Here is a 20,739-nt window from a genome sequence, read left to right as displayed (position 1 = left end):
AATAATATTGCACCAATCCACCTAAAATAACCTATTGGCCTATACAAGGCTGCCATAAAACACTAAATTAGAGTCAGAAACACCATAGCTAGTACTAAATCAGTCGAAAAGTGTTGGATGAAACATAAAAATCAAGCAATACATGTTACAATTTGCTTGACAAAAGGTGCCAATACTTGGCTGTCATGGATTGGACAAAGGAACAACATCAGTTGTGGTCGAAGTGCTCAAGTGCGTGAAGGACATAATCCTCCCGATCTTCCTCCGGTATCCCTAGGAAGAAGTCCAGGTGATCCACTTTACGAAGTATCAGCTCCCCATCATTGAACTTTTGTGCCTTACTCAAGGTCGGAGGCTTGCCAAGCATCTCGTCGACCACCTTTCTTGCCTTGCTCAAATCAAACTCATACCCAATGCGGCGGCTGAGGGCTTGGAGTCATTCGTTCGTGTCATCATGCAATTTTGTAAGAAGCTGAGACCGTCATTGTTGGTGTCAGACTTCCCCATGCTAGAACTTCCTCCTACAGCCTTACACTTCTTCCCAGTAGGGGTACCACCTTCGTGGGTGAGTGAAGTGTTGTCTGCAACTTGCTTCTCAGTGCCATAGCCAAGTCCAAATGCAGATATGTCCTCCAAGTTAGCAGATGATGGGCTTTGAGTTCTTGTACTTGCGTGGCATCATATTCAATCTCTGCCTCTCTAAGATCTTCAGCAACCGGTCCGTTTGCACGGTATTTCCCAAATATAACTTGCCAATGCGGCAAGTAGGGCCAAGATTTGTTCCGCATGAACCGGGCTTCGGGATCAGCCTATCAATGACAAATTCCAAAAATGAAAACAATATATATTTACATGAAAGTCACTAAATATAATCTCTGCATCAAATCAGTAAAAAAAGTATAAGGAACAAGTCAAGTTACCCTCACAATCTGGGACCACTTCTCCTCAGTACAATCTATCTTATATTCCCCATCCGTGTTATATCCAACTCTAGAACGCGATAGTATACCTTGCAGCGAGTTGTAGGATTTTTTCCAGACAGTTATCTTGGACACAATGTGGGGATTCACTTTAATATTAGAGTTGGGACAATGCCTCTTTAAAGCTTCCTCGAGTTTACCAAGGTACCCAACCCGGAAACCGTTGTCGGATTTCCACCCATGTGTTGCTAGATCCTTCAGCGAGACAACAAGTATCTCCTCCTCTCGATCAGACCAACTACGCCTAGTTCTATTAGTCTTACATTTCCGAACGCGACCAAGGAATGCATTCACTACAATGAAATAGCCACACCATGCAAAGGGTATAGTACTGAAGGCAAACCAGCAAATCCCCACTTATAATACACACCAGTTTTTGACGATTGATACCAGCAAATCAGGAAATGCAAAGGGTATAATACACACAATAGTAGGTTGTATAATATTGAAGGTAAACCAACAAACGCAAAGGGTATAACACACACAACCTATTTTTTCCTCCAACTTATAATAAATTTAAACTAGCAAATCCCAAAAAATGGCAAACTGAATTGCAAAACAAATACTCAAAGTGCAAAATAAAGAATAAGTTTTCAAGTGCAAAACACAAAGCATCTGGAAAAAGAATAAACACACGTTTACTGAAAACTCGACACTGATACCTTGGTTCTCAAATGGACTAATGTCAGCACGAATCTCTGCCATTTCGCTAAAAACCATTTGGTAAAATGTGAGACAAGGTACAGAAAAAATGCTGGAACAGCAGAAGAACATAGGGAGAAGGAGAAGGAAGCTGAAGAGACTTACCCGAACAACACACTACTACGATACCGACATCAATACTAGACGACCTAACGATGTCACAACTCCATCTCCAACATTCACTCGTTCATCAACTTCAGAAGGTAACCCAGACGAGCATGTGCAGGCATACCCATGAAGACCTCGAGCCTTTGCGGTTTGTCACCCATAATGTTGCACAATTGGTACTTCTGGTCAATGGTAAGACCGTCGATGTCACTAAGCCTGTCGAACACCGCTTTTCGAGCATGGCCGAGATCAAAGTCGTACCCGATTCTTGACAAAATCACCTCCAACCTTGTGTTCGTCCCAGCATGTAAGTTTTCCAAAAAGTCCATGAGCATTGCGTCGGTGTGAACTTCCTTACACTTCTCTCCTGCAGTTTTCACGGTATACACTGGCTTATCGATGGTGCCGGAGTTGTTGGGGTTTGTAGTTGGATTCTCTTATGCGTCGTCGACATCAATGAGTGGTACGGTTCCAAACAATGGATGGATGTGAGTCACTCTCGTCGCAATGACTGCCGCCACCAGCACCATCGTGGAGGCGAACAGCAGCCTCAGATATATTCTCAGCACCTGCGCCGGTTGCACGGTCCTTTCTAAAGATGCATTTCCAAGTCTCCCTGAATGGCCAAGACTTGTTCCACATGAACTTGGCTTTGGGGTCAACCTATGAAGAAGAACGTCAATAAAATAACAACATATAATGCAGTATCCAAAGTTCATAAATCGTTGGTATTTCTGTACTGCACAACATGTTCCCATTGATCGTCGTCGATGTCTATCTTGTAGTCGCCATTCGTGTTAAACCCAACACCGGTCCAATCAAGAATGTTACATAGGCTAGTGAAGTTGGTTTTCCAAGATGTGACTTTGGAGACAACATGCGTTGTACCTTTTATGTCGGAAGTTGGAAATTCTGCACGAATGCTATCCTCACACTTTTGGAGATAATCCGACCGAAACCCCTTTGTTGGATTCCCACCCCAAAGCAACTAGCTCCATCAAAGTAGCCGCGAGAATTTCCTCCTCTCTCTAAGACCACATCCGACGGGTGCGGTCCCCCTTCTTAAACTTCCTCATTGGTTTGTCGGGGTTACCTAACAACGACATGTTACATGTCTATCGAAGACACACATGAACATAGACAAACTACAACGACGTTTAACAACAAAGTTGATGGAAATACACTCCTGCACCACCTACGGCACCAACAACTCCAGGAGCAACATAACTCGTAGGCTGAGACATGTTTACCTACAACACCAAATCAACAAACTCGTAAATTTTAAAGGATCTGGGAAAAGTTCAGAAAAGAACAGCGCCACGGTAACAACTTCCGAACTTGACGCTAAGCCGTTGTCAGAACCACCGGGTGATGACGGATTTAGGAGAGCATGCTTCGTGATTGTGGAAGAAGCTGCATTTAAAAGCGATGCAGACCGCGTATAGTGGGACATTTTTTGGAGGGACTTTTGAAAGATTCAGATTTCGTTTCCCGGTTTTATTTAGGGTCCAGGGATAGCTAGAGGAATTTCGAAGCTTGGATGAGGATACAATGGTCTGACAACATGCTTCGTGCCATTTCGTCTAACCAAATATGAAACACCAAACCTATAGCAATAATGCATAGTTGTGTGGGACCGGCCAATTTTATTTTAAGTCAAATATTAAAATATTGGTATATGAAGTGTAGGAGACGTCCTTTTTCAAGTAGTACTTTATTCCTTAGGTCTTTTTTTCATAGGATTTCTCTTATATTTTTTCTTTTCAATTTAATTATACAAAATCTTATTCTTTCTACATTTTTTTCATAATTTTTATTGGAAAATTGATGATTATAAGTATATTGAATATGTGATTTAATTATATAGAGATTTCTTATTTATTGAGTAAAAGAATTAGAATTTTTCATTCTTGTTTGATGCTACATATCTTATGTGATCAGTTTGTATGAGGTTTATGGTTGTATGATGAACGACTGTATTGTTTGTTTTATTTTATATATTCTCTCCGTCCGAGCGTTGGGGAAAAATATCGAAATACCGCACTTACCGTATTGAAAAAATACCAAAAAATATCAATTTTTCGGTATATCGCAATTTTCGGTACGATAACAGTATCAATTTTCCTATATTGCGGTGTACCGAAATACCGTAAATTCGATATACCATGGTATACCAAATCTTCACTGCAACAAACGAGGATGGTGCTCAAATAAAGTTCTCACACAAAGTATTTTATTGTATAGTAAAGCCCCTGCTAAAATTATTTTCTGCTCCGCCACTGTCCATGACCTCAATAATTGTCCAATTTAGTTCCGGCGCGAGTTTTAACAAATGTAAAGGAAAGTGAGTTGAAAAGTTAGTGGAATATGAGTCTCACTTTTATATACTTCCTCCGGTCCCTAAAAATATGTGCATTTGAAATGACACGATAATTAATGCATAATTACTATAGTAAGATAGATGAAGAGAAAAATAGTTAAAGTAATGTTAATGGATAATGAGACTCATACAATTATTAGTGTTTAATGAGTTGTAATGGTGAGACCATAGTGATATATGTTGTAAATATATTATCGTATAAAATTAATGAATTGGGGACAACTTTTCATAAATAGAAATGCCCATATATTTATTGGACGGAGAGAGTATTAATTTTTACTCTAAAATGCGAGTGAAATGAGTTAGTAATATATAGATTGAGGGTTTTGATGTGTAAATTTGGTTTAAAAATAAACTATAATTTTGTAATAACATGTTTTAATCATATAAATTAGTTTGTGCCGTTATTATATTGTTAACGAATTTATATTAAATTTAGATTAAACTTTATTAGATTGGATCGTTTTCAAGATGACTCCACCCACACGATTGCTCACCTAATTGAAAGTGAATATTTACACTAGTTATTGATTGTGAACCATAGAATATTAACAATAGTTGTCAAAGGAGAAATTAACTTATCTTAGTGGACCTAATTGGATATGCGATTACTATGAAATTTATTAGATTTTTGTCTAAACTCAATTTCAACCAATTTTCTGGTTTTCCTAAGTACGCCAATCATTAACGCATATGCTGAATTTGAGCATTTTAGCACCTCTATTTTTATAGCCAACGAATATTACATCACCTAAATAAACTCCTATATTTTCAATGATTAAACCATACTAAAGAAAAATGGGTATCATAGTATTAATACATATACTCAACACATGACACTGACAGCTGTACCTATATACAAACAGAAATGATATGAACATGTATTTTAGATCATTTAAGTCATCAAGTCTAACATAGATGAATTATCTACCCTAATCTAAAGAAAACACAGTGTCATTGTATTAATATATAAACAAAGTAAGATAAGAATACACATTTAAGATTTTTTTTGTTCATATAATTTCATCATAGATAAAATTCAACCACCGGCAGAAGACTAGAAGTGAGATTAATTTCTGGAATTAGTCCAAAGTCGAATTTTCATGTTAAATTGAGAATCTGCAGATTTTGGCATAGAGATATTCGCTTTCATGAAAAGAATAAGAAAGTAATGTACCCATAATAAAAATTCAAGAAAAAATACCAATACATGTTGCACGTATCTATTATAAAGAATCATAAAAAGAAATCATTATATGCAAACAATAATTGTTTCATGGACACTTTACATTAGATGTAGCTACTTACCTAAAAATATTTCCCAATCGTAGATTTGAACATCAAACTCAGGATTTTCAGTAAGCAACTGCTTCAGTTTCTTTGCGGACTCAGCAGATTTAGCCAGCATCAATGCGAATCCACCACCTCCAGCGCCAACAAGCTTGCATCCTTGGCAATACGGATCAGCAAATGCGAACAGTGCGTCGACAAATTCGTTGCTGCAGTATGGATCGAGCTCCTGATGTAACCGCCACGCCTCCCGCATTACGTCCCCCAGCTCGACTAGATCATGGTTCATTAAAGCTTCCCTTCCGACCTTAGCTAGTTCGACAAGGCGCCTGATGCTCGAGACGAGTAGGTTGTCACGTTGGAGATAGCGAATCACCACCTTCTGCAGGACTTGGTGAGCAAGTCGCAACTGCATTCTCATATCAACAAATATTTCATTGGAGACAATTGGAGACAAGTTGGGAATGCCAACGAGGTATCTGTGATGTTCTCATACCTGACCAGTAAATACAACGAGAAGTCGTTGACGCAACTCCGTGATCAGTTGAGGCGGAGCGAGCAGAGGATTAACTTGAAGCCGCAATGGGATTCCAGGAACGCTCGATGTAAATTTGATGCCGGGGTAGAGACCACCAACCTGATCCTGCCAGCCACCTCCAGTACCCATGACCTGCTCCAGGACGAGAACGAGCCTGGTGACATTTTCATTACTGTCGTCTCCATTGGTTAATTGAAGAAGAGCTTTGACAACTGCTGCTGATAAGATACTAGAAGTGCCAAGGCCGCTACCACGAGGGACTTTGGCCCATGTCTTTATATGCAATCCTCTGGATTGAAGATTCATCTTAGTTTTGACATCAGTGACAAACAATGCAGATTTGACAAGCCGGAAATGATCACTACTGTCAAATGGAGGTACAATGGAGGTAACATTGTCGATGTACAACTCATTTCCTGTATCATCATTAATCAAGAGTCCGGGCCTTGTCATAGTTTCTATGATTGTACCAACAGGAAGTGAGCCTCCTAGTGTAATGGCCATGTTCAGTACACAGCCAGAACGCTCCAAGCTCCATGGAGGTGTGTCGCTCCAGCCACCGACAAAATCTACTCGAACAGGTAACTCCACCTTTACCTTCTTGTGGTGAAAAGGTTGCTCCAGAATACTATTAGATGTGCTAGTTTCTTGCTCTATACCAAATTGGAAAACAAAAAGAAGATTAATATCAATGTACTGAATGACTAGGATAGTTACAGTACAGCAGTTACAGAATTAGCTATAATGCTCCTTTACACTGAATGAACTAAATACATAAGCCATATATGATAGTCTTATTACCTTCAAAGTCATATCTGACAGCTGAAGCAGTTTCATCAGCAACAGCGGCCCACACTTTGTGCTCCATTTCAGCAGCCAGCTCTTTTTCATCACACACTCGCAAAAGATCAAGGTGGACCTGGTGAGCCCTGCTCTTTGGAAGAATTTGAGGATTTTGAGCTTGAAGATCAGGGCACAGCGACAAGAATTCTTGACATGTTTTAACACCAGTGGCTTCTTTTTGCAAAATCTCTTGGCACAACTGAGATAGATTACGACCAAGCAAACCAAAATTAAGGCAAGCGGTAACAATCCCTGCTGTAAGATCTGCTTGGTGATTAATGGAGCCTGTCCACATGTTAGAGAAGTCAATCGATCTATGCAGCTCCTCTAGACTGATCCTGTCAGACCTTTTCCATAAATCTAAGAGGTATTCATCACGTTGATTGCCTAAACCCATAAGCCATGTCGCCAATTGTAGCATCTTCGGATAGGAAAGTACAGGAAATATTTTAGCATTCCACAAGCACATGTCCTTGCTTTCTTTTGCGCCCCATAGATCAGTATCTTGAATTCTTAAATCACCTAAAATCTTTTTCCAGGGTTTCCCACAAAAAGTCCCATCATTTGGAAGCGAAATTTTTGGATTATCATGCAGACCACAATATACTATGATTCTTTCGGTGCATCCCACCAACGGAACCTCCCAGAGACAATGGCGATCTGGAAGCATGAATTTCAGTAAGTTCCCACTCGTGGTTTGCTGAAGTTCAGGAATATTTATGCCAACAACTACTGACTGAGAACCGATTTGGACACTAGTTGAAATGGCGGAATCATACACAAGTGATTCCTCCCCAATAGAGACACCAGGAGCTATCTTGCTAGATATAATTATAGCTGAGGCAGCAATGTCAGACACTGTGGTGGCTGGAATTGAACAGAGGTGCCTCCTACCTACAAGTCCAGAACCAGTACCATTAAGATGTTCAAGAACTTCACTTGAGGTTCCAAAGTGCAAGAACAGGAGATCATCTGCACAAAATTGAGACATGATGGAATCAAATATATTGGCATGAAAAAGAAACCGATGTCCAATATATATATCAAGTGGGGTTAGTATGTAAAGCCCAAACAGAATAAATGGGATATAAACTTCAAAATCTATTAATAGCACATGAACTATTTTTACTCAACATACAAGCACAATAGCTGAACATCTTTTTCTTTCCCAATGTTGCGACAAGTTCTTCACCCAAAGGGCGTCTCTTCAACCATTCATGCTTAGCAGGCACCCAGGCTGCTACCAGATCTTCATATAGGCTCATCTGCACATGATAAAAATTAGAAGCTAAGACAGAGGCTTCAAGAAGCTTACGAGCTGGAGTCTCTGAAATATCAATGCAAGAAGCAAATTGATTAAGACCTACAAGCAAAGAAATCCCTGAGAAAATTTGATAACCTCTTTCTTGCTGAGCAGAAGTCCTGAAATCAATGGTTGGCTGGAACAGGAAAGCGTAGCAAGATCCACCCATGCTTCACCTTTGACAGCTATAATTCCAGTGTCAAGTAGCGTTCTTCCATCGTCAAGGATTGCTTGGTGAGTGACAAGTTCCTCAAAGTTAGGCTTTTGAAGCAAATTATCAACCAACTGGACATGACCGTAATCATTTGTTGACTCAGATTTGGATGCCACAATAACCCCATGGTTGGAAGCAATGTCAAGAGTTATAGGAACAGTAATAATAGAGGCTGTATCTTCAGGAAGAACCATGCTGAAAGCATCAAAACAAGGAAGAACATCCCCAGTCATTATGAACATCCCGCCTGTTATTTGAAATCTTAATTAATCGGAATGCTATCCATAACAACTCTAGCCTAGTATATGATCCAAGCTTCACAACCATAGCAAGCGATAGTATCAATTACGATGCATCCAAGCTTGAATTATAGAATATCTTATTACAGCTAACAGGACAGAACAAGGTACCTTCATCCCGAAAAGCTTGTCTTGCACAAGAAGCAATTGCAAGTATATGATCGAAGAGCAGGGGTACTGGACCATCAGGATCATCTGCCGCCAGATACGGAAGCGGAAGGAAAACCTTCCCCATAGGATTAGCCCATGGAACCCTCTTAGAGTCTCCTCCAGCGTGAAGGAGTAAGACATGCTTCTTTTTTATGATTTCAACAAGGGAAGGAAGTGGAATTCCACTAGAGCTGTTCGAGATTGAAGAGGTAGAGCTGCAGTCCTTCATGTCAAAGAAGGTATCTGATAAGTTATGTGAGCACCACAAGCCAATTAAAGTCCAGTGCAAGATGAAGAATGAAAAAGAGAGTCCTACAAAAAGAGGCATATGATTGAATTCTGTTAATGTAGGTTAACATTTCACCTCACTGCCCCCATGTATTCTATCAAAAGAAGATCACATTCAATCTAGCAGCACTAAGAAGATCACATCCACAGGCAATTTAGGTATACTAGAGTCACAGACAATGATGATTACTCGAAAAAATGATGGGAAGAAACGAAATAGGTGAAATTGATACCGCAGAAGCGATGACAGAGAGGTGATTGGCGAGAGCGAAAATGGCATTAAGAGTTGCGGCGCCGGAGCCGATGCGGTGGCCGTGGGGGTCAGGAACGGCGAGAGTGACGGTAGATGGGGCAATGCGGCCCATTCGCTTGGCGCGGGTGAGTTGCAAGTTGTAGAGTTGGGCTTGCTCAGGGCTAGCTGCCGTCAAAACGATGGCGTCCCAAGTGAGCACCCGAGTGGGATCACGAACCGACAGCCTCAAATGGTACCAAGCGCGCCGCAGAGACGCCGCGAGGTCAGCCTTGGATCGGGTTGAGCTCTCCGACATAGTTCCGATGGCTGGGTGGTCAATTGTTTTAAGAAAAGGGTGTGGAGTGTGAATTTATGCGGGAGATCTAATTAGAGTCAATATACTACTAGTGTATGAAGATATGGGGATTGGCGATGAGCAATTGTATCCGACATCAAAATGAAAAATTGGGAATGGTGTGGTGGGGATTGGCGATTGGGGAAGACGGTTAGACGTGTACGACGTCGTCGGTGCTTTTATTGGGAAATTAAAAAAATTAACTTTGGCTTCGCCCGGGTTCGAACCGGAGACCTTCAGTGTGTTAGACTGACGTGATAACCAACTACACCACGAAACCAACATGCCTCTGATTGTGTATCACTATAATTTAAAATAGACAAACCTTTAAATTTATTGGGAACTTGTCTGTGGACGCTTCTATTGGAAAATAAAAAATACTCGTCCCCGATTAATAGTCACATTTTTCCATTTCGGTCCGTCCTTAATTAAGAGTCACATTTCATTTACCATAAATAATAAGTAGGTCTCACATTCCACTAACTCAATTCACTCACATTTTATTATAAAATCAATATAAAAAAATGGATCTCACATTCCACAAACTTCTTCAACCAACTTTTATTTACATTTCTTAAAACTCGTGTCCGGTCAAAGTGTGACTCTTAATCAGAGATGGAGGGAGTAATTGGCTTCGCCCAGAGACCTTCAGTGTGTTAGACTGATGTGATAACCAACTACACCATGAAACCTTGATGTATATAATTTGTTTTAGGACATGAGGTAACTAATTTTGCAATATTAGATATCCTAACAACTTTAATTACGATTTAGATGTATTGTCAAGAAATTGTTGCTATCTTAAATAAAATATACTATACCCCGTTTCTTATTAATAGAGACGTCCATTTTTAGCACGAAGATTAAGATTATTGTGTTAAATGGATAGTGAATAAAGTAAGAGAGATTACGAGAGAATAAAATAAGAGAGCGGATTACTTTCTGCTAAAAATAAAAATCATTCAATTATATTCAATTATGTTGAGACTTCCCAGAACACTCAATTAATATGGTATGGAGGGAGTACCCGTTATCATGTAGCGATAAAAATATCTAATGAACTTTTGGAAATTAATTATGTGATTCAATTTTCAATTACTAATAGAGATGCATATTTGTTAGATTGTTCGACATTTAAAGATATATTTACCTTTTTTTTCATTTTTTGGGTTTGACCGTATTGAACCCGCCTTTAACGTAATCCGACTAATCTTGTTCGATCGGGTTTGTGGATTAAGACCGAATTCTTTTAGCGGATGGCGGGGTTTGAACCCGTGATCTCAAGTTTATCACAGCTCCGCACTGATAACTGCACTATTATCCGTTAGTTTTTTTTTTTCTTTTTTTTTTCTTTTTTCATTTTTAATAAGTGGAAGTCATATAGTATAAAACAACTACACATTCTACTATAAAATTAATACTCCTATAAAAATAGAATTTATATTTCAAACAATTTTTTCACTAGTTTACTTTACAATTAAATAATTTATATAGTTAATAACTTTTTATTAAGTGAAATAATTTTTTAAACTCGTGCCGATTCAAATAAACAGGATTGAGGGTCATTGTATACTCTGCGGCATTGGCGCTCATTAGCTCTGACGTGTACGAGGTTGTAGTAGGTCTATTATTCAAGAACACCTACAGATTATAGAGTCCGATCCTTCGCATGAACCAACTTAAACAATTACACGCCCATTCACTGAGGGTCGGCACAGATTTTGCCAAAGATCTAATCACCAGAGTAATAGAAATTCCCAACGTAAATTATGCACATAAGGTGCTCGACAGTTTACTCCACCCAACTATTTCCCTCTACAACAAGCTCATCCAAGCCCATTCTTCTCACGGCCCGCATTCTCGATGCTTCTCTCTCTACTCCCAACTCCTTCACCGATGCTTGCTTCCCACTCCGCATTCCTTCACTCTCCTCTTCGTCGCCTGCGCCAAGCTTTCTAGTCGTTCCCACGGCCAAATGGTCCACGCCCATTTTCTCAAATTCGGGCTTGATCACGACGCCTATGCCTTGACCGCATTGGTTGACATGTATGCTAAGATGGGCTTGCTGCGTTTCGCAAGAAAGGTGTTTGATGAGATGGATGGCAAAGATGTGCCCACATGGAATTCTTTAATTTCAGGTTATGCAAGAAGAGGGGATTTGGACGAAGCGTTGCGCTGCTTCTTGGCTATGCCGTCTAGGAATGTCGTTTCTTGGACTGCTTTGGTGTCGGGGTATTCGCAGAATGGGAGATATAGGGAGGCTTTGGAGATGTATTTGGAGATGGAGAGAGAGGGGTTAGTTAGGCCTAATCATGTAACAATAGCTAGTGTTCTTCCGGCTTGTGCTAATCTTGGCGCATTGGAGGTGGGACAGAGGATCGAGGCTTATGCTCGTGCAAATGGCTATTTCAGAAATGCCTTTGTCTGTAACGCGGTGTTGGAGCTCTATGCAAGGTGTGGCGTGATTGAGAAGGCAATGCAGTTGTTTGATGAAATTGGTGGCGGTAGAAATTTATGTTGTTGGAATAGTATGATCATGGGTTTAGCTGTCCATGGAAGATGTCAGGGAGCTCTGGATCTGTTTAACCAAATGCTGGTGAGCTTTCTGAATGCTTCAATTTGACTTTGTTCGAGATTGATTGCTCGAACAAAGAAGCAGAACAGTGTTGCGTATATACTTGTATCCCACCAAATTGGTTAAACTGACCTTTTTTGCTTGTGATTGATAATGCAGAGGGAAGGAATCACCCCGGATGATGTCACGTTTGTTGGTGTGATCCTAGCATGTACTCATGGAGGGATGGTTGATAAAGGCCGGGAGCTCTTCAACGCAATGGAGCGAAAGTTTCTCATCACGCCAAAGCTAGAACACTACGGATGCATGGTGGATCTTCTAGGCCGAGCGGGACTAATGCAAGAAGCCTATGAACTAATTATGGCCATGCCGATGAAGCAAGATTCAGTCGTATGGGGAGCTTTGCTCGGAGCCTGCAGTTTTCATGGAAACGTAGAATTTGCCGAGAGAGCTGCTGAGGAACTCTTTAGGTTGGAGCCATGGAATCCTGGGAATTATGTGATTCTTTCCAACATCTACGCGAAAGCTAACAAATGGAACGAAGTGGCGAAGCTGAGGAAGTTCATGAAAGGCTCCAACACCTCTAAAGCAGCAGGCCACAGCTTTATAGAAGAAGGAGGCAGACTCCACAAGTTTTTAGTCGAAGATAAGTGTCATTCCAGATCCAATGAGATTTTTACAGTGTTAGATTTTGTTACTGCTGAAATGAGATTGCCTCAGAAAACTGATTTTTTGGATTCAGTCATTGATGAAATAAGATTCATGGAGTCATCTTGAATATTTTCTGTTTCAATAGGAAAATACTTAATGAGCCAAATTATGAGGATCTTTCTAACCTGTTCATTACCTTCTACAGTTCTACTTAGAATTCAATATGTTTTTTTTTTGTTTTCCATTTTGTGTACGTGGAAACTCATTTACATCTGATTGTAGATTTAATAAACTCAATTACCATCTTGACTTTATAAAAAATTCATTTACAACTTTGTGGTATCTTTGTCACCTATTTATAGTTGTTGTAGCTCGATTGGCTGAAGTCGAATATTAGATCATTTTAGTACCTGCCGATTTAATTATGTGACGTAGGATGAAAAAATTGTCTAAGCCATGAAATTTTTGCATTATATTTTGAGATTTGTTAAGAAGTTAGTTATACCGTAACGATCAATCCTTATACAATTTCAATTTGTCAGCGCCTATAACTGGGGTTTTTTCTTCCTGCAAACGCCTGCTCTTTTATTAAAGAAAAAGTTTGTGCATGACACACACACACACACACACTATTTATGTATATATTTATATGGACATATTCCAACTACCCATTTGCTTAAAATGCCTACGCATGAGCAATTGAAAATCAGAGATTCTTATTTCGACAAGACCGCTGGGTACAGTGCATTAAAGTCAAGCCTCAAAATTATATAATTCTGAATTTGGTGACTTAAATAAAATTAATTCCAATAATTTAGAGACGGGCTAGCTTATACGTATTGCATGGGCTTGTTTAGGCCAACTGCTTTTGTACAAATCAGTAATAAGGCTCGAAAAAACATTTCTTAATTATATAAATGGATGTGAAAAATGGAAAATGAATAGGAAACAGTAGTAAGATCATATCTAGGAAAACACTATTTTTACTTTATGAAAATCTCATTGTATTGGATCATAGTCACCTTTCTAAGGCAACACATACAGTGAGTAATATAAGTATAACAACTTAATAAATGATCGTAATTCGTAATGTACCAAATCGCATGACCAAGTTAGTCGACTAAAAGCAAATTATAACAAAATTGTAATCATGGAGCTGTAGACAATTACTATATTTTAAATACTAATATTTTCCATCTAACTTCATCAACTTAATAAAAAAAACACATACATATCGCTATTGGCTACGTTTTTATTTTTTCATTAATCTGATTGTTTTGTTACATTAAATAGCCCTTCACTTGAGCTAGTTCGAACCATCTCACTCCATGGCAACCACAATCACTGCCTTGGTGTGTGCATTGTTGAGTTTACTTTCCATCTCACATAGCGTCCATGGAATCAAGAGATGGCCTGGTGGTGGTTCCACAAGATATTACGATTTCAAGGTCTCATATTCACTCTAGCTCTCTTTCTCTCTCGAAAATATATTACTGTATTGAGTGAAGTATGTATGTATCGATGATAGGTGCAAACGAAGAGGGTGACGAAGCTGTGCAGTAGCAAGGAGATCGTGACCATTAACGAAATGTACCCAGGTCCGGTAGTTTATGCTCAAGAAGATGATCGAGTCATTGTTCGAGTCACCAATTTAACGCCTCATAATGCCACAATCCATTGGTAGTATACAAACCCTTCCCTTGATTGATGATTCCCTTCCCTTCCCATGATTAGTTTGACCATGTGATATCGTGCAGGCATGGGGTCCGGCAGCGGTTGTCGTGCTGGTTCGACGGCCCTTCTTACGTCACGCAATGCCCCATCCAAGCCGGGCAGACTTTCAGTTACGAGTTCACTCTGGTTCAACAAAAGGGAACCTTTTTCTGGCATGCTCACTTCTCCTGGCTTCGGGCAACCGTTTATGGCGCTCTAATCGTTTACCCCAAACCCGGCGTCCCCTACCCTTTTCCTTACCCGTATGAGGAGCATATTATTATACTAGGTTCATCTCTTAATTATGGCTAACTAACTTCTATGGAAGTATACTTACCTTAAGTGTTGTTAATTAGTCTTAACACTTTTTTGCAAATAACAGGGGAATATTGGTTGAAAGATGCTCTAAAGCTCGAGCAGGCAGTTTTGGCCAGCGGTGGAGGCGCTCCGAAGGCTGATGCTTACACAATCAACGGCCACCCTGGCCCCAACTATAACTGCTCTGCCAACGGTAACACCTGCCTATGTTTCTCTGTTTTATGACAAAATACACCAAGTTCACATCATGCTATACACGTTTATGGCATTAACTTAAAATATAGATGTAGAAAAAGGTAAACGCAGTAGAAAATTAACAAGAAACATTGTCGTTTCCACAGATGTCTACAGGATCAACGTGGTGCCTGGGAAGACCTACCTGCTGAGGCTGATCAACGCAGGATTGAACACAGAAAACTTCTTTGCAATCGCCAACCACAAGCTTACCATAGTCGAAGCAGACGCAGAGTACACCAAGGCGCTGCCCACGGACAAGGTGATGCTCGGTCCGGGCCAGACCCTCAACGTCCTCGTCACAGCAAATCAGCCAATAAGCAGATACTCCATGGCTGTCGGGCCATACATGTCTGCAAGAAACGTACCCTTTCAAAACATAACCTCAGTTGGCTATTTTCAGTACCTAGGTGCAACACCAAACAGCATATCTTTACCAGCCATGCTACCTAGGTTCAACGATAATCTTGTGGTTAAAACTGTAATGGACGGGCTCCGGGGTCTGAACACCTCGGATGTTCCTAAAGTGATTGACAAGAACTTGTTTGTCACCATAGGTGTGAATGTGCAGAAGTGTACTAGAAAAAACCCAAAGAAAAACTGTAAGGGGACCAATGGGGGGGTGTTTGCTGCTTCCATGAACAATATAAGTTTTATTAGGCCTAATGTTTCACTTCTAGAAGCTTATTACAGGGATAGAGCAGGCATATTCACTGATGATTTCCCTGGGGCACCCTTAAAATTCTATGATTTTGTTAACGGGGCGCCTAACAATGCTCCTATTGACACCAACTCTATGAATGGGACGAGGGTTTTTGTGCTCGAGTATGGGACAAGGGTTCAGCTCATCTTGCAGGATACTGGAACTGTCTCGACTGAGAATCATCCGATTCATCTTCATGGCTACAGTTTCTATGTCGTGGGCTATGGCACGGGAAACTACAATCCAGATACTGCTAATTTCAACTTGGTGGATCCACCCTACATGAACACCATTGGCGTTCCTGTTGGTGGATGGGCAGCAATTAGATTTACAGCTGACAATCCAGGTATTGTATCTACTTAAAATCAGTCTTTGCATCAAATATTCACCTAATGTAATGATATGCATAACAGAAAAAGTGACGTATTTATATAATATAACATCTCTGCATAAGAGGAATACTACATACAAAGACATTAGCACGTTCGTCGTCATACACACATACTAACACAGACATCTGAGTCGTTACATGAAACAAACTTGATGAGACTCTATGAATGTGGTGTAGGGGTCTGGTTTATGCACTGCCATCTGGAGATACATTTATCATGGGGTTTGTCTGTGGCGATTATCGTCAAGAATGGGCAAGGACCACTGGAGACCCTCCCTCACCCACCAGCTGATTACCCTCGCTGCTAGAAGCTGTGTTTGTATGTGGTGGATAAACAAGAATCACCAGGAGGACTTTCGATATTTTCCATGATCAGATTCTTTCGTGCAAGTGTGTATTATGCATGTCTATGTGTGGCTTGGTCTTGGTTGTCTCAATAAAAATCTGTGTTTCCAGATCATTTTGTTAGCTTTCTCACCTATTAGAAGCCGTTGTTGTATGTGATGGATGGTAATTATACACATCTCTATATGAATGCTCATTCAGAAGAAAAATATGGCAGTATTGAAAGTAAGCTATAATGATAACCTCTTCAAAAAAGCAAGACAGAAGGAAGAGAAGCTGCAGGAGGTAGAAGATGCTATACCTATTATAAATGGAAAGTTTCTACAACAAACATATACAGCAATTAAATGCCAACCTGATTCTTCAAGGAATATAAATTACTATATAATACTCAGATTGAAAACATTGAGAATATGGCAGTACTATAAAAGTTACAAAGTACATATCAAAAGTGTACAAAACCACACATCACCATGGCATTTTCATTCTATTTTGTCTGTTCATAAATGTTTAAAAGAAGGCAAGATTAAATCAACTCTGGACCAACCAATTGCCTATTGGTTTTTATTTTTAGCATATTCATCTCAAGAAATTCAAGATCAATAAGTGAAATAGCTTGGTTCATTGACATGTGTGAGTGGGCTCTACGAATTGGAAGCAGAATATGCTGAAACGTACCTTATGGAATCAATGCTCGCTGCTGCTCAAAGATCAGAGCACATGCAGAACGTAAAAGTGGAAAAAACCATGGTTATCCTCAAACAATAAGATGCAAATTAAACCACAGTTACAGTAAGTGTAAAAAAAAGAAACAGAAGAAAACTTACACAACAACTAAGATGATTTATACACATACCTTAACAACGACTCAAGTTCAAGAGGGAAAAGATCAAATCTATTTCCTAATTAATTCAACATATACCTCTATTTATAGTAGCAAAGGAGGGTACTAACTTAATGTACTAACAAATATCTTGTTGTAAGTACAATTATTCTCTGTACTGCAACTCTAACAACACAAAGAAAGACAATGAAAGATAGTCTACCAATATTTTAACATCCTCTCAGTTAAACAATGACAGGCTCACTATAAGATAAGAGTAGCTGAGATTTTTCATTAAGTTACTTGATAAACCCACCCCTGAGGCCTGGAAACAAGTATAAATAGGCCCTCTCAGAGACGTGATATGGCATGACGAGTCTCCTCATTGGAAAACATCTTGCTCAAATGAGTGTTCCACAACTCAGACATTGGAAATTGTCACGACTGAGATACTCATGTGAGTAAGATGTTTTGCACAGAAGACACACCTTCTTTTAAAGAAGCTTGATAATAACAAAAATCGGGGATTAGTTGTGTAAGTATTAGTCAGTTAAGGTGTAAGGGAAGCATATATGGTGAAGAGACTCCTGCACCAAATATAAAGAGCAAGTAAGTTGAATCTGGAGTGATGTTTTCATGTAACTTATATCCTTGATTATAAGTCGATGAGATTTCAGACGTTGTAACTCAAACACATAGCACACATCATCAATTCATCATCTCATTTGGTGAAACCTTTCATACATCAGTTTCATCTCATCTTTTATCACCCTTCTTTCCAAATTCCAGAGCTAATTTCAAAGGCAATAGGGAACAACAAAACCCAAAGTGAAACATATTTGAATTCTATTTATCTGCAGAAGATCGTCATGCAATATTGAAGATGCATATCGATCGAAATATAGTACATGAAACAAGCATGAATGAAGTAAGGTTGCATGCGAGATCTCTGTGAATACCTTCTAATTTGCAACTCACAATCCAATTAGAAGCATAGCAGAAGAAAATTATGGTTATCCAATTAAAGTAAAACATGGAAGTAATTCAAGCAAAAGGTGAATTCACTCAACATTCGATTATCGAAGAATAAGCGAGCAACGAGACGCACAGCTCAATTTGATATGTTCCCGGCAGCATTTTGGACGACTTGGCCTCCAATGAAAGCCCGGAGCCCGATAGATTATTGAAGGATAGACATATTTTCAGTTAATTAACACTAACAGCCAAATTAATGTAGTAAAGGATACTCCTAATTCTTATTAAGAATCACTCAAACTATTAGAAAACATCACACATTTTTGTACAGATTCGTAATGAACAGTGAAAAAAGTATCATGCGATTATATTTTAATTCATGGACTACTCTTGATATTTTTAAAATTTAGGGACCGCATAGTTCAAAGACCATTTGCGTGGTCCAGAAGTTCGGTAATAAAGTTAAGGAAGGGGATTATTGAGCATCCACAATGGCGGCTAGCGCACCGGCTAGCCGATTCACGTCGCTAGCCGGTCGGCTAGCCGAACTATTGGAACCGGCCAGCGGCATTTCGGCGAAAAAACAGGCGAGCGCACGCCGATTTCCAGGCGCTGGCCGCCATTGTGACGTGCCGATCGACGAGCGATCGGCCAGCGTAATTTTATTTTTTTTTTGAAAATTTTTGAAACACTATATATACACGATTTTAGTTACATTTTCATTTGCACCACTTATTTTAACGAGTTTTCTCTCTCTCTAAATTTTTGTACAAGAGCAACATCGAGCGATGAGTAACGCGGGTGGTAGCGGTGGTGGTAGTGGTGGTAGTGGTGGGGATGCTTGAGGAGTACGAACGACGGATGAACGAGGCTATGGAGGCCTACATGAACCGCGAGATAGAGTGGTACATGCAAAGGGTCGAACAGCAGGCAGTACCTCGCCCTCAACCCGTTGTCCACCGCCGAACAGTGATCGATCGAGATCACGTAGCTGCACATCAGCGGCTATATGACGACTACTTCGCATCGGACCCGCGGTTTAACGCAAACATGTTCAGCGGCGTTTTAGAATGCGCAGGAGTTGTTTATGCGTATCGCTGACGCTTTGGAGCGTCGATATCTGTATTTCCGCTTCAGGCACGATGCGGCCGCAGACCCGGCCACACCCCTATTCAAAAGTGCACGGCGGCAATCGGGTAGTTGGCCTATGGAGGCGCGGCAGACATGTGGGATGAATACCTCCACATCGGTGAGACGATCTGTTTGGAATGTCTGAAGTTTTTCTGTCAGGGCGTGATTCAAATTTTCGGTGATCGGCACCTTCGAAGCCCTACCCCCAAGATTGTCAGTATCTCGATGCGAGATGCACGGGGAGCAGCATGGGTTCCCGGGATGTTAGGCAGCAAAGATAGATTGTATGCATTGGCTATGGAAGAACTGTCCAACTGCCTGGAAGGGGGCCTACACGACCGACTACAAGGGAAAGAATCCCACGATGATCCTCGAGGCCGTAGCTGATTACCTGTTGTGGATCTGGCATGCGTATTTTGGGGTAGTCGGGTCGAACAACGACCTCAACGTCATCAACTCGTCGCCCCTCTTCAATAAGAAGTGTCAGGGCATCGGTCCGGCCGTCTCATTTGTGGCCAACGATAACCGTCATGATATGGGCTACTACTTGGCGGATGGGATATACCCTAGGTGGCATGTCTTTGTGAAGACGATCAGGTACGCAAATGATGACAGGAAAGCCTACTTTGCGGAACGGCAGGAGTCGGCGCGCAAGGACGTGGAGCGCGCATTTGGTGTGCTCCAGTCTCGATGGGCGGCAATTAAGGGTAGGGCTGGGGAAAAATACCGAAAAAATGATATATCGCTCATATCGTATTGAAAAATATCGAAAAATTATCGAATATTCGGTATATCGTAATTTTCGATACGATACGGTATCGTATCGTAAGTTTTCGATACGATAACGATATGAATTTCCTTATATCGCGATATATCGTTTTATATCGAATATACGATACATATCGATATTTTCGATATATACGATATTTTCGATATATACGATATATATCGTATAGATATATATCATATATATCGAAACATATTGAAATTCAATACATAGAAGTTTAAAATTATAAATATATATATAAATCCATTTAATTCATTCATATATTTAGAAAATATATATATGAAACCCTAATAAGAACACTATTTATTTTATTGTGTTGAAGTTTTATTAATTTTTGTGTTATTTTTCAGTTTTGAAATTATATTTTTTGATATACATGTATTCGATACGATAACGATATTTCGATATATC

General features: G+C 40.0%; 3 protein-coding genes, 1 long non-coding RNA gene and 1 other non-coding gene across 8 annotated transcripts; 2 read left to right on the top strand and 3 right to left on the bottom strand.

Moving 5' to 3' along the window:
- Positions 1–5,353: 5,353 nt before the first annotated feature.
- On the bottom strand, positions 5,354–9,815 carry LOC125203888 (bifunctional fucokinase/fucose pyrophosphorylase). Of its 4 annotated transcripts, none has more exons than XM_048102398.1 (7): positions 9,329–9,815; positions 8,769–9,030; positions 8,241–8,605; positions 7,980–8,106; positions 6,800–7,813; positions 5,957–6,651; positions 5,354–5,869 (listed from the first exon to the last, which is right to left on the bottom strand). In XM_048102398.1, exons 1-7 carry the CDS (start codon positions 9,641–9,643, stop codon positions 5,471–5,473), a joined length of 3,177 nt encoding a protein of 1,058 aa, XP_047958355.1. In that variant the 5' UTR covers positions 9,644–9,815; the 3' UTR covers positions 5,354–5,470. The 4 variants fall into 4 exon arrangements, with proteins under 4 accessions (XP_047958355.1, XP_047958356.1, XP_047958357.1 ...); XM_048102399.1 differs by having other exon boundaries at positions 8,769–9,022; positions 9,329–9,507; XM_048102400.1 differs by having other exon boundaries at positions 8,769–9,119; positions 9,329–9,409.
- Positions 9,816–9,888: 73 nt separating this feature from the next.
- Positions 9,889–9,962, bottom strand: TRNAV-AAC. The gene has a single exon. It is a non-coding gene; the product is annotated as a tRNA-Val (tRNA).
- A 1,270-nt stretch (positions 9,963–11,232) lies between these two features.
- On the top strand, positions 11,233–13,256 carry LOC125203892 (pentatricopeptide repeat-containing protein At5g08510). Its single transcript, XM_048102404.1, has 2 exons — positions 11,233–12,278; positions 12,417–13,256. Exons 1-2 carry the CDS (start codon positions 11,352–11,354, stop codon positions 13,032–13,034), a joined length of 1,545 nt encoding a protein of 514 aa, XP_047958361.1. The 5' UTR covers positions 11,233–11,351; the 3' UTR covers positions 13,035–13,256.
- An 894-nt stretch (positions 13,257–14,150) lies between these two features.
- Positions 14,151–16,727, top strand: LOC125203891 (laccase-6). Its single transcript, XM_048102403.1, has 6 exons — positions 14,151–14,356; positions 14,437–14,588; positions 14,666–14,910; positions 15,004–15,132; positions 15,281–16,222; positions 16,445–16,727. The coding sequence occupies exons 1-6, from the start codon at positions 14,237–14,239 to the stop codon at positions 16,573–16,575; spliced, it is 1,719 nt and encodes a 572-aa protein (XP_047958360.1). The 5' UTR covers positions 14,151–14,236; the 3' UTR covers positions 16,576–16,727.
- LOC125203895 lies at positions 16,284–17,498 on the bottom strand. The gene is made up of 2 exons (XR_007173456.1): positions 17,469–17,498; positions 16,284–17,312 (listed from the first exon to the last, which is right to left on the bottom strand). It is a non-coding gene; the product is annotated as an uncharacterized LOC125203895 (long non-coding RNA).
- Between the last annotated feature and the right edge of the window lie 3,241 nt (positions 17,499–20,739).

Source organism: Salvia hispanica, chromosome 2 (genome assembly GCF_023119035.1).
Source record: "Salvia hispanica cultivar TCC Black 2014 chromosome 2, UniMelb_Shisp_WGS_1.0, whole genome shotgun sequence".
NCBI classification, from domain to species: Eukaryota; Viridiplantae; Streptophyta; class Magnoliopsida; order Lamiales; family Lamiaceae; genus Salvia; species Salvia hispanica.
This window is presented reverse-complemented; position numbering and strand designations above follow the sequence as displayed.